Source organism: Schistocerca gregaria, chromosome 2, assembly GCF_023897955.1.
Source record: "Schistocerca gregaria isolate iqSchGreg1 chromosome 2, iqSchGreg1.2, whole genome shotgun sequence".
NCBI lineage: Eukaryota > Metazoa > Arthropoda > Insecta > Orthoptera > Acrididae > Schistocerca > Schistocerca gregaria.
Genome location: NC_064921.1, coordinates 623,004,751 through 623,018,399, shown reverse-complemented (window position 1 = coordinate 623,018,399; position 13,649 = coordinate 623,004,751). Strand labels below are relative to the sequence as shown.

The following is a 13,649-nucleotide window of genomic DNA, read 5'->3' as shown; positions in this document are numbered from 1 at the left end:
TCATTGGCGCATAAAGCGACACAGCATAGCAGACTGCAATAAACTGCACCCAAGAACAAATCCACGCCCAAGAGATGGTAGGTGAGCGGGACTGCTAAGCGATGACGACAAACCTGGCTAGAGATGGTAATGCATGATGGACACATCGCTCCTTGTAAGGCGCCCTTCCGCAATCGGCTAGCTCTTCGGAAAATTTAGAAGGATGGAGGTCAAACCCGTTAGGGGACCATCTCACAAGGCCAAAACGTTTGAGACTCCTTTTAGTCGCCTCTTACGACAGGCAGACGGCTGATGTTTCCTGGCACTTGTTGTGCTGGCCTAATATTGGCTGCTCCAACTGAACACATCTGACTATACCACATCCAATGTTGCAGGACATGAGAAAGTACCTCACTGACACCTCTCTAAGGGCGAGGATGACTGGGTCCCTCATAATACACTTGAGACAGTTGCAAAGGGCTGAGTTGCTTGAGCATACACATGTTCATGCAATGTGGAGGGATGGAAGCCCCCCCTCATTGTAACAATACTGACCATCAGACTGGGCATCACGTAATTGCCCCAGCTGTTTGACAAGATGAGCTAGCACGGTTGGATTTAATTGCTGCTGCTCCCTGCTGACTTCAAAGTTAGAGCTGTGTTTGTATGTAACACTGAACAATCTGGAGCACAGAATGCCCACGGTGGCTGTTGTAACTGGCAATGCGCATCGAAGAGACAGAGTTCGATCATGACAGAATGGCGTATTGAGGCTGGCCCCATGGTATTAGCACCAAGAATGTTATCATATTTTGCTGCTACTGAAGGGTGTCGGTCAAGCAAAGGCGGGAGCCAGCAGTGGCCATTGTTCGTTTCTTGGCACACTGTTCTTGGCTTCAAGCTCTCCTGGGGTTATCCAAATGAATGCCATCACCAAACTCAGGCCAACAGCTAAGATCACAACCCAATGACAGAGTATATTGCTGCATGCTTGACTTCAGTGACTGATTCAAGACCTGGGCCACCTGTAATTCACTAACCACTGCCCCCTCCCCCAACACCACCTCAACCACCTCCCCTGAAATACAATCCTTTGATCCCATGATCCTCTTGTCCTAAATCTTTGGGTGTCCCCATTCTGCGCCCATGTCCTCATACCATTCCCTCCCCACACTTCACTCAAACCTTCCTCTCTGCACTCCCTCTTTCTCTGTTCTATCTCCCTCTCCCAGTCAAGTGCCTCTTCATACATAAACACAGAAGATATTAGGCTTAATGTTTAACTCTAGCTCCTGATAGAACAAAATTCGGCTCCATTTTACATGCTTCTTTAATTTTCTTCTACCCAGTACATTTTGAGCTCTGATTTCATGTGCATGAGCACAAGTCAAAAATGACAATTTTTATGAAAAGGACTGCAGACAATTCAGGCAGACATTCTATGGTCTGCATGGGAGCAATGAGAAAATACAGAAGTTGCTGCCAAGGAGTGAGGCTATGAATAGCTGGGATTGAGGACAGGCGAGGTAATCGGGCAGTGTATTTGCAAAAGCACAGCCTGTAGAGTATATCGTGCATGGGTACTATGTAAGTTATTGAGGACCGTGTTTATGAAGACAATAGCAGGTGAGCAATTAACTGCTCAACCATCAGCACCGTATGTGTATATAATATAGCAGTGAACAACGGTCATTGTGTATGTATTCCAAGACTTATTGTGAATATTATCTGGCATCTTCAATATTATACACACTGTGTGAATACACTGCCCATAAGTACCAAAGCAGTGTACCTGTGTTTTCAAACAACACCCATATAATTCCATACGCCAGTGCACCACCATTGTTGAAATTTTAGCCTTTTCAGTCCACAGTGATAAACTGACAAGCTTCACACAGTAAGGTTTGAAAGCAGCGGGAAACAGCATAATCGTAACCTTATATTAAAAAACTTCTTTCTACTACTATTATTATTATTATTATTTTTTATACTATTGGACAATTACTTGTAAGTATACAGCTCTGGTACAGCAATGATAAGAAACAGAACCATTAACAGAGGAAACAAAAGGAAAAATTTAATTTCAATATTCAGTTTTTCCAACCGAACAATTGATTTGGCACAAGCTTGATGTAAATCTTCCAGCAATCCATTAGCAGTGCACAAAGGACAGTCAAATGGTTCAAAAAATGGCTCTGAGCACTATGGGACTTAACATCTATGGTCATCAGTACCCTAGAACTTAGAACTACTTAAACCTAACTAACCTAAGGACATCACACAACACCCAGTCATCACGAGGCAGACAAAATCCCTGACCCCGCCAGGAATCAAACCCGGGAACCCGGGCGCGGGAAGCAAGAACACAAAGGACAGCCCATTATGATACTTAGCACCATTTGAACCACAGATTTGTGAGTCATCCCGTTTTTGCATGTGGACAGTAACTAGTTCTTACTGTACCAACAAATGATATGGTTGAGTTTGCAAAATGTATTCTGAGGAAGGCTGAAACAAGGAAATTTGATCTTTGTATTTTCAACTCACAAGCAGTTTTGCTCAGGTGAGGATGACCAATCCGATTCTCTTGAAGCTTCCAGACAAAGCCTTGGAGAATATAGCAGAATTATATTGTTCACAGAGAGAAATTAGTTGTTCAGTAGTCTAACCCATAACCAGGCACAAAAGATCACTGACTTATTAAGTAAGGTAGAATGGATAATGCTTAGATACTAGTTTGTGGAGCCACTGGATGGATTTCATTAACAACAGTAAACCAGAATACTATCAAATGTATTACAATATCTGTTCACAAAAAAAGCTAAGTTGGGGCATGTTTGAGTATGAACTGGTTTTATACCATACAGCATTTATTACTTCATACACAAAGGAAAGACAGATGAAAAGCTACAAAAACGAACAGGTCAGGTGTCTAAAAAATAATCTTACAGTCTAGTATTTTACAAGTGAGCTCTCTCTATCCTCAGATGTTTACAGTTTTCCATTAACATTCACAGAAATCTTTTACTGCAATGTGACTCACCCATTCTGAATTCCTGAACGAGGATCTTTAGACGTCTTAACACCAATCATAATAAGAGCCATGAGTGCAAAGAAGCATGTAAGTGCAAAACATATCCTGTAGACAGCCAAATAACCTACTGCATTTTGACAATTTACATCAGGCATTATCCCACTATTCCCACAGAATGGAACCTGAGAACAGAAAAACTTCAGATTTGCATCAGATGCCTTAAATGTAATAAATAGAATTTAATACAATACAAATTCATGTGTGACACACTATCACTCATTTCTGCTACAGGCAAATCAATGTTTAAACCCACAAATCTGAATAAATGCACTTTCTGAGCAGTACCATAAAATTAGATTGTGTTTTCAATTTAAGGGTTTCTCAGGAGGAACAAGTTGGGAGGGGAAACCACCCATTAATTATGTGAGGTGCTTGGGAGGAGGAGGGGAGGGATCGGGTGGGGTGTCAAGCTGAACCTCGCCAAATCTTGCATGGGGGCAGGGGGTTGGTCAGTTGGTTTAAAAGAGGGTGGGGGGGGAGGGGGGAGAAAGACCAAACTGCTAGGCCATTGGTGCCTCACACCAATAAAAATAGTTCCACAAGGGTGGGAGTAAAATAATCGAGACATACAAAACCCAGCTGGAGAAAGGAGAAAACCACAAGAATGGCAGAACGGCAACAAACACTAAAATGGACAAACTCCGACAAGAAAATCACAGAGACACAAGAAACATGAAGAGATCAATACAAGAGAGCAGATTACCATGACTGGCTGACCATGAGAATATAAAGGAGAAGCCAGCCACTCTGCAACACATTAAAACCTCCATCCTAAAAGCACTAGGGTGGAGGACACAGAGGGACAAAGGACATGCACTAAAACTTAAATCGAATGATAAAACCCACCCTCACGAATAAAACTTAAAACTAAAGCAGCTGTTGAGGCATTCTCGCCCAACACCGAAGGTAGGGAGGTGGGGAAGTTAAAAGTCCACTGCAGAGCGGCTAAAAGTGGGCAGTCCAGAAGGAGGTGGAAGACCACCATTTGTGAGCCACAGCGACATCGAGGTGGGTCCTCACGACGGAGGAGGTAATCATACGTTAGCCACATATGGCCAACGTGGAGCTGGCAGAGGGCAACAGACTCCCTGCGAGAGGATCACAGTTTGTTGTGTGTACTGTCCAGCCATTCCGTCTCCCAAAGCCGAAAAACCCTGCCATTTAAGACAAAATGCAAGTAAGTTTCAGAGATGCCCATCACCAGAAGCGGTTTCTGCAGAGCCTATTTGGCGAGCCTGTCAGCAAGTTCGTTGCCTGGGATTCCGACGTGTCCTGGTGTCCACACAAACATCACTGAAAGATGGGACCATGCCAGGGTATAGATGGACTCCTGGATGGTGACTACCAAAGGATGACAAAGATAGCACTTGTTGATAGCTTGTAGGCTGCTCAAGGAGTCAGTACACAGGAGACATCACTTCCCAGGGGATGAGCACTAGATATGGCTGCCAGCTCTGCAGTGAAAACACTGCAGCCTTCTGGCAAGGAGTGCTGTTCAATATGTCCTCCACGAACATACACAAAGCCTATGTGACCATCACCCATCGAGCTGTCGGTGTAAACAGCTTCATGGCTCCGGTACTTGTTGAGAATCAGGACGAAGTGATAGAGGAGAGCCGCAGGGTTAATACAGTCCTTAGGGCATGAGGAAGGTCCAGAAGAATCTGCGGCCTAGGGGTACACCATGGAGATGTACGTGAATGGACCTCGAGGAGAGGTGATAAGGGGAAGGCCTCCAGTTCAGAGAGAAGGGACCAGACGCAAATCGCTATCTTAAGCCCTGACCTGGGTCGCCGATGTGGGAGATGAACCGCCGTAGTTTCGAAAAGGAGATGCTAATTCGGATGTGCAGGAGAACTACGAATGTGGGCAATTTAAGTGGCAAGCTGTTGTGCATGCCTAACCTTTAATGGAGTGACTCCAGCCTCCACCAGGACACCTGTCACCGGACTCATTCTAAAAGATCCCATTGACAGGCAAAGGCCGTGGTGCACTGGGTTGCGTAAACGCAATGCTGAGGGCGCCGCCGAACTGTAAACCAGACTCTCATAGTCAAGGCAGGATTGAACAACGGCTCTGTAGAACTGCAGCAGCGTAGAGCAATCTGCACCCCCAGTTGGTGTTGCACATGCAGCGGAGGGCATTGAGATGCCACAAGCACTTCCGCTTAAGCTGACTAAGGTGAGATAGCCAAGTCAATCGGACGTCGAAAACCAGTCTCCACTACAGTGAGTTCCGGTTCTGGACGAACGGTGTGACGCCAACAGAAATGCATGACACGACTTTGTGGCTGAAAGCTGGTAAGCCTTGGGTTACAGCCCATGACTGCGCCTTGTGAATGGCTACCTGTAGGTGCCACTGAGCAACACCAGTACTGGTGAAGCAATAAGAAATGCAGAAAGCATCCCATACAGAGAAGGTGAGAGCATCAGCCCTACAGCCACTAAAAATAGACACACACAATATCGAGCCCTGCAGAATGCCATTCTCCTGAATACAGGGGGAACTATAGGAGACACTGACAGACATGGAATGTACAGAGCGGCAGGAGGTTTTGCAAAAAAATTTGGAAGCAGGCCCGGATACCCCACTCATTCAATGTGGCAAGGATATGATGTCACCACGTCATGTCGTATGCTTTACGTAAGTCAAAAAAGACAGCAACCAGATGTTGGCATCTGGAAAAGGCTGTTGGGATGGCAGACTCGAGAGACCCAAGATTATCAGCAGTAGAGCGACCCTGGCAGATGCCGCCCTGACATGGAGCCAGTAGGCCACGTGACTGCATGACCCAACCAAACTGCTGACACACCATACATTCCAGCACCTTACAATAAAAGTTGGTGAGGCTGATGGGCTGGTAGCTATCCACATTAAGTGGGTTTTGACTGTGATTGAGCACCAGAATGATGGTGCTCTCCCGCCACTGTGATGGAAAGGTGCCATCACACTAGATCTGGTTGAAGATTGCGAGAAGATGTCACTTGTAGTCAGACAAGAGATGTTTAATCATCTGACTGTGGATCCGAACCGGCTCAGGAGCTGTGTCGGGGAAACGTGCAAATGCGCTGAGGAGCTTCCACTCTGTAAATGGAGCATTATAGGGTTCACTGTGGCATGTAGTGAATGAGAGGACTTTCCTTTCCATCCGCTGTTTGAGAGTGCAAAAGGCTGGGGGAAGGGGTGGGGGTAGTTCAACACAGAGGCCCGCACATAGTGCTCGGCAATCACTATTGCGTCGGTAGATAACACGCCATTGATGTTAATGCCAGGGACACCTCTTGGTGTCTGGTACCCAAAAAGACGTGATCTTGTCCAGACTTGGGAAGGTGACGTATGGCACCCAAAGGTTGACATGTACCTCTCCCGTTTCAGTCATTTTATAAGCTGGCGAACGTAGGCATGGAGTTACTTAAAGGTTATTAGGTGCTCTAGGGAAGGGTGCTGCTTATGTTGCTGTAGAGTGCGCTGATGCTCTAATTTCTTCAGTGACTTCCAGTGACCACCGAGGGACTGTATTTCACTGGGGGCACCACAAAGAATGAGGGATCGTGTTTTCCACTGCAGAAACGATCATTGTAGTGAGCTGCTCAATGACAACATTGATGGCACCATGTGGGGGAGAGTCAGCAGTGACAGCATAGATGAAGGCTTCCCAATCTGCCTTATTTAAAGCCCATCTGGGTAGGCATCTGTGGGCATGATGCCAGAGGAGTGACAGGAAGGTGGGGAACTGATCACTACCACACAGGTCGTCATGTGCTCTCCAGTGTGTAGATGGAAGAAGGCCAGGACTGCAAACCGAGATATCAATGGCCGAATATGTGCCATGTGTCACATTGAAATGTGGGGAGGCACCTGTACTTAGGAGGCGGAGATCAAGTTGTGACAGTAAATTTTCGACCTTTCGCCCTCAGTCAGTAAGCATTGTGCCACCACACAAGGGGTTATAAGCATTACTATCTCCTGAAGTAGGATAGGTTTAGAGAGTTGATCAATCAGTGCAGCAAATACGTTCAGGGGTACTGCACCACCTGGAGGAAGACATACACTGCAGACAGTTATTTCCTGCATTGTCCTTATCCTGACAGCCAGAACTTCAAGAGGGGTTTGAAGGGGCACAGGTTCACTACATACAGAGTTCAGGACAAACACAAACTCTACTCGACACTTGATTAGAGTTACTGCCGTTCCTGTAGTACCACTTATAGCCGCAGAGGGCACTGGTCCGCATTGGTGGGAACCAAGTTTCCTGGAAGGAAATGCAGAAAGCCGGTGTAAAGTTTAACAGTTGCCACAGCTCAGCCAGGTGGTGGAAAAAACCACCACAATTCCACTGGAGGATTACATGATCATGAGACTGGGAAGGCATGAAACACTCAATGAGGTAGTCTACACCTGAGGGTCACCTGCTGCCATCAGTTGAGTACCTGTGCGATCGACATCCTTTGTGGCTGAGGGCCCAACAAGATTTAGGTCCTCAGTGGACGCCAGAAGCTCCACCTCATCCTCAGACACAGAGCTTGTAGGTAGTGGTGGTGGTGTGGATGCCACAGCAGTGCCTTGGTTCTTGTTTTTTTTTTCCTTATAGGTTTCCCTCGCTGCTCCTTAGGTTTGTACAGCTGGGAGGGCTTCATTGATTCAGTCTCAAGGACTGAAGAGGACCATGAAGCCCTACACCCAGCTACCTGTGGTTGCTTCAGCCACTGGTGGGTATCAGCTTTGCCATGGTAGGAACCTTGGAAGGGTGAGAAGTGGGGACTGACATTCCCAAAGTGAGTGTGTGTGTGTGTGTGTGTGTGTGTGTGTGTGTGTGTGTGTGTGTGTGTGTGTGTGTGTGTGTGTGTGTGTGTGTGTGGTGTGGGGGGGGGGTGGGGGGGGTGGGGGGTGTGGGGGGGGGGGTGTTGCTCCTTAAGTACGTCGTGCAGGAGCAACAGGGATGGAAGTGCCCGCCCCCCCCCCCCCCCAAATCAAGGGGGCAGGTGTGGAGCATGAGAGCTCTGAGAGCCAACTGCACATGGCGGAATGGAAGATGGTAGAACCGTTGTCTTAGTGGCAGTGCAGGTTGATGTCATATGCAGAGGATGTAGCCTCTCCTACTTTCTCTTAGCCTCAGTGTAGGTCAGTCCGTCCATGGTCTTATTTCATTATTTTTCTTTCTTTCTGGAGAATCCTGCATTCTGCCGAGCACGGCACATGGTGCTCTCCACAGTTGACACCTATTGGAGGCACGGCACTGCGAGTACTGGGATGTGAAGGACATTCACAGTCCCAACAAGTGACACTGGAAGTACAGTGGGAAGACATACAGCCAAACTTCCAGCACTCAAAACACCACGTCAGGGGAGGGATATATGGCTTTATGTCACAGCGGTAGACCATCACCTTGACCTTCTTGGGTAATGTGTCACCCTCGAAGTCCAAGATGAAGGCACCGGTGGCAACCTGATTATCCCTTTAACTCCAGTGGACATACCAGATGAAACGGACACCTCACTGCTCTAAATTGGTGCACAGCTCATTGTCAGACTGCAAAAGAAGGTCCCTGTGAAATATTATACACTGGACCATATTTAAGCTCTTATGGGGCATGATGCAAACAGAAACATCCCCCAGCGTGTCACAGGTGAGTAGCGCCTGTGACTGGGCAAAGGATGCTGCTTTGATCAAGACCGACCCGCCACCTCCCCAAACTTGTCCTCGACAAAAAAAACTGAGGTTTCATTGACAAGAAAGGTTCCCCATCAACTCTCGTACATACAAGGTACCGGGGTGAGTAAACTTCACTGCCATCCTTAACCTGGCATTCCTCCCATGGTTTGGCCACCTGGGTGGGGTTGATGATGGTTTGGGGTTTTATTTCTTAGCACTGAAGTTAGACCTTGACCACTTAGAGACTGCTGATGTTTGATGACCAGCAAGAAGTGACACACTACGCTTCACAGTGTGTCATCCGGCCTGATGCCACCCACTCCGATCAGGGCCCCACCCTACAGGTGCCACCGAGCCGAAGCAAAGGCCACCTGGCAAGGTGGGCATTGCCAAGAGTCCCAATGTCCCAGAGTGAAAGGCATCTACTCCTTGGCAGACATTGGGAGTTAAAGGTGCAGGCATCAGCAGAGCGATCCCTATGTGGTCTGGGGGCTACAACCAACAGGGTGCATGGCGGCCCCACCACAATGGACTGGCTACTGTGCTGGATATCAGGTGCAAACGAGCCAAAAAGTCCATTATCGTCGAGATCACAGAAAGCGATACTGCACGGAGGATGGAAGAAAACACACCCAGGAGGGTAACCTCACCCAACAGCTGGAGAATGAGCGCAAGCGCAGATCCACGTCAACTAAGGGTGCAAGAGGCACATGATTGACACTATGTACCATGTAAGGTGCCCTTCCCCAATTGGCACGCTCTTTGGGAAAATTTTGAAAAATCGATGTCACATCCTACAGAGGACCATCACAAAGGCCGAAAAGTGTGAGACTTCTTTTAGTCACCTCTTACGATAGGCAGGAATACCTCAGGTCTATTCTAAACCCAGGCGTGCAGAGGGTATCAGTTTGCATTCTATATGGTTATTTCATCTGAAGAGGCAATCATCTCTTGTTAACCACCCCCTCAAACAATAAAATATCACCAGTCAAGACTCTTACAAGCTCTATGTGAAGCTTTCAGCTCTGTAGATAACAAAATTTTACTAAGGAAAGCTGAACGTTATAGCTTAAATAGTAATGTAAGGATGTGCTTCAAGACATGAGTATATGACAGAACACAGAAGGCAGTGTTCAATAATTTTGCAGTGGTACCTGCCTGCTCTGCCTGGGGTACAGTGAAATGTGAGGTACTGCATGGCTCCGTGCTTGGCCCCATACTATTCATTTTTATCTATGACCTGCACATGAGCCAAAAAGTACAAATGACACATCCATTACATCTGAAAAAGAACAAAACTGCACACTAGAGAAACTACGACTATTGTATTCAATGAAGCTCTAGAGTGGGTTGGTTTAAATGGTTTTCCCCAGAATGTTAACAACATTAAGGTAATTCAGTTTCACACAGCACATCACACGAAGATGCTGAAATAAAAAAATATGTGATGACAAAGAAATATTGAAAACTGAGTCTTCAAAATTCCAGGGCTTACATATTAAAAACAAACTTAACTGACGAGTTCATATCCTCAACTTATGTACAAGGCAAAATTCCGTGGCATTTGGTTTTCATACCTGTTCGTTACTTTGAAACAAACAAAGCTGCATGACCCTGGTTATTTCTAGTCACTTGATAGATTTTGGATAATATTCAGAGGAAACCTGTCACAAGCAAATAAAACCTGTACGGCATAGAAGAGCATGTCAGAATTATGATTAGAGTCCACCCTAATATGCTCGTTAATGGCTGAGGATCTTCACCATGCCAGGTCGGTACATTTTTCCATCATGTTTTGTGAACACGAACAGTACACTTTACAAAATAAACAGTGCATATCATGATTATTGTACAGCAAGTACTCATGATATTCATAAAGATATAAAAATCACAGCTTGGTACAGAAAGGAGCATGTTGGTGAAGCATAAAGGTACACAATGAACTAGGTTCATATCAAACTGGTCACTGGAGATGTGACTAAATTCAGAAAACACATTAAACTATCTTTTAGACAGCCCTTTCTATTCTTTACACGAATTTTATGACTGTGCAATACTTTGTGAACTGTATTTAATTTCAAGCATTTCATAACAGGTAACGTGATTATTGACAATGACATATAAATTTGAGTATAAGCCTTTTAATTTTTGTGGCTATTACTACTACCATTATCTGATCACACAGGACCTCACTTTTCATGTATCCGATTACATATGATTTAGACTGTAACCTTTTGAGTGATCTTATTACTGTAATAATCTGAAATATTCTACGTCCTACAGCCACACACTCTGAGAATCCACGGAACTTTAAAATAAATCTCGTCTTTGTCCCACATCAAACTTTGAAGCCACTGCCTAGAATGGCAAATGGCAGTGCCAGAGGAAGCATCACTTTGGGTCACTGCTTCTGCCTCCGACTGTTGCTACATAAATTCATGGGGACACACAACCGTCACAGTTTGTCAGGCTAATGCTTATAATACTTGTGTTATGCCATCTATAGTGAAGAGTATAGTGGCTAAATAGTTTCAAATTACCTGAACTAACTGAAAATCACCACTAAATGTTCTACAAGCACCCCAAAGCAGACGCAGTTACACATGGATGGAATGTCAGATGGTGCATTGCCCCACACCAGTATACATCACTCCGCCACCTGCCTTATTGTGTGTGTAAACCATTACAGCACCACCTCAGGGAGACACTACAACTTATTACCAGAACCGTACAAGCACTGCACACAAGTCACTGTCGTGGCTTTTTTTAAGACTTCTGGACTTCAAGAGACTAGTGTAGTAAACCAGTTGCACACGAGAATAAAGTCAAATCTATACTGTTACAGGCCAATAAGACCAGAACACATCCCAGAAAAAAAGACAATGGTTACGTACAATTCAGTACTGATCTACTCACCTTTTCAAGTTCTTTCTGTAGACCTGGAGAGAGTGTTATGCATGCAGCTATGGTACCCAACAACAACATAACAGCATACATGATGCGCGTTGATGTTGAGTTACGACATGAGGGACAAGCTGCACAGCATAAGGAACAGGCTGCACTTGTACAACAGCAAGCCAACTGTAACAGACATTACACTTAGCAGTATTGGGCCCACTCAGAAAACACAAATATGTTTTGAACTCAGCAGTTCTATAATGGCTGTGAACAGTGACAACAGTGCCCAGAGAGACACTGGCAAAATCTATCTTGCTCCTATATAATTTTTACAGAGTAACAAACTGAGCAGGGTGGGTCAGTGGTTAGCACGCTGAACTCCCATTCAGGACGACGACGGTTCAAACCCGAGTCCGTCCATCCCGATTTGGGCTTTCGGTGATTTCCCTCAATTGTTTCAGACAAAAGCCGGGATGGTTCCCTTGAAAGGGGACGGCTGGATCCTTCCCTAATCCGATGGCACCGATGACCTCCCTCCCACAAATCAACCAGATTAACAAAAGATCAAGGTTGGATGGTAAATGACAGTTTGGTTACGAGTTTGCAGAGCTAATGAACAACCTGTTACGAGGTTAAGTACATTTCGTGATATGGAGGGTTATTGGAGAATAATGCATTTCGATACTTTGTTTATAATTGCTATGGCGGCAAATGTCTTAGTTGTATTGATGGTTCAGCATAGCCTACAGTGTCATTTCGTCTTCATGAAATATAAGAAAAACTGCTTACACCACACGCCTAAACCACGTCAAGAAAACTATGGTATTTAAATAGAAACTCACAACGCTATTTAATGTTTTTAAAAATAACAGAATATTTTATATTTGCGTATGGTCACAGCGTGATAACAGCCCCTTCTTAAACAGACAGAATAAACTAAGTGATGCAGGAGATTTCTGATGTTATTTACCTCGTTTGCCTGTCGTCGATTTTCAAATGCATAGGACTATGAAAAGGATTCACTAATCAGTTACAAACATATTCTACATATGCGCTCGTAGGTGTACGCAGAAGCTTCATGAAATGAGTAGGACATAATTTCTCTTTCAAAAAGAATCTCATCAATATTTGTTGATAACAATGATGTATGCTCTTGCACCTTATATCCATAACAAAGACGTGACAACTTATTTTCACAAAGCATTATGTAATTGACAGCAATTACCTGGCCCACTGACAGGAGACCACAAACTGCTCCCATGATGAAGGACTTTAATTCTTATGATTTTTAGTAATTATCTCTTTCTTGTAGTTGGTCTAGTAGACGTAAAGAAACGAGATGTTTCAACACTGATGGGATTTTCATGCACTTCCTTGGGACTGTGTCAGACAATTTCCCCCACTACGCATCCCACATTGTGACTTAACTACACTGTCAAAAAGATACCCCACAAACACATTTTAGTCAAAGACTATATTGAATACCATCCAAAGACATTACGTGCTTATATGGAGAGACTAGCTACCACAGTCGCGACGCTTCGCCTCCATTTTGTCGCCTACTGCACCAGCAGTACGCCAAGCGGCCAGTAAGTGAAACTGTTGAGCTCGGCGCGATCGCGAAAGTGAATAGTAGTTTTTATTTTGCTTTGAACAATGGTTTTTACAAACTGGAGCGTAGAGTGGCGTAATAAATGGCAGAAACAACAAGGAGATACTAAATGTCTTTATTTCAGGTTTCTTAAGGACCCTGAAAGGTATGCCATCATCTTACTGAACTGTATCCTCAAGATTCACTTGAAAACGACATGTATATTGATTATTAATGTTTCATTTTAGTAGCAGAAAATGGCCAGTGCATAACAGACGATAGGATCTTATGAAGAAAGACCCTCCTTAGCTTTAAAATAATGTTAAGTTTTGTTCACTACATTTCGAACAAGACCAGTTCATGAATGCAGAAAATAATAAACTCTAATGGAATGCAGTAACCACACTGTTTGACATCCCAAATAAACCATCTCAA

The 13,649-nt window shown here is 44.9% G+C and overlaps 1 protein-coding gene across 2 annotated transcripts in view; it reads right to left on the bottom strand.

The window, feature by feature from the left end:
• Positions 1–13,189, bottom strand: part of LOC126334618 (probable serine incorporator) — a 90,219-nt gene extending 77,030 nt beyond the window's left edge. Inside the window, exons 1-3 of one of the 2 annotated variants that reach the window (XM_049997036.1) lie at positions 12,849–13,189; positions 11,642–11,806; positions 3,023–3,195 (exon numbers count right to left, since the gene is read on the bottom strand). In XM_049997036.1, the coding sequence (XP_049852993.1) occupies positions 3,023–3,195; positions 11,642–11,806; positions 12,849–12,884 (374 nt within the window). In that variant the 5' untranslated portion in view covers positions 12,885–13,189. The remainder of the gene's footprint in view (positions 1–3,022; positions 3,196–11,641; positions 11,807–12,848) is intronic. The other variant, XM_049997037.1, reaches the window with a different exon arrangement.
• Positions 13,190–13,649: the final 460 nt, after the last annotated feature.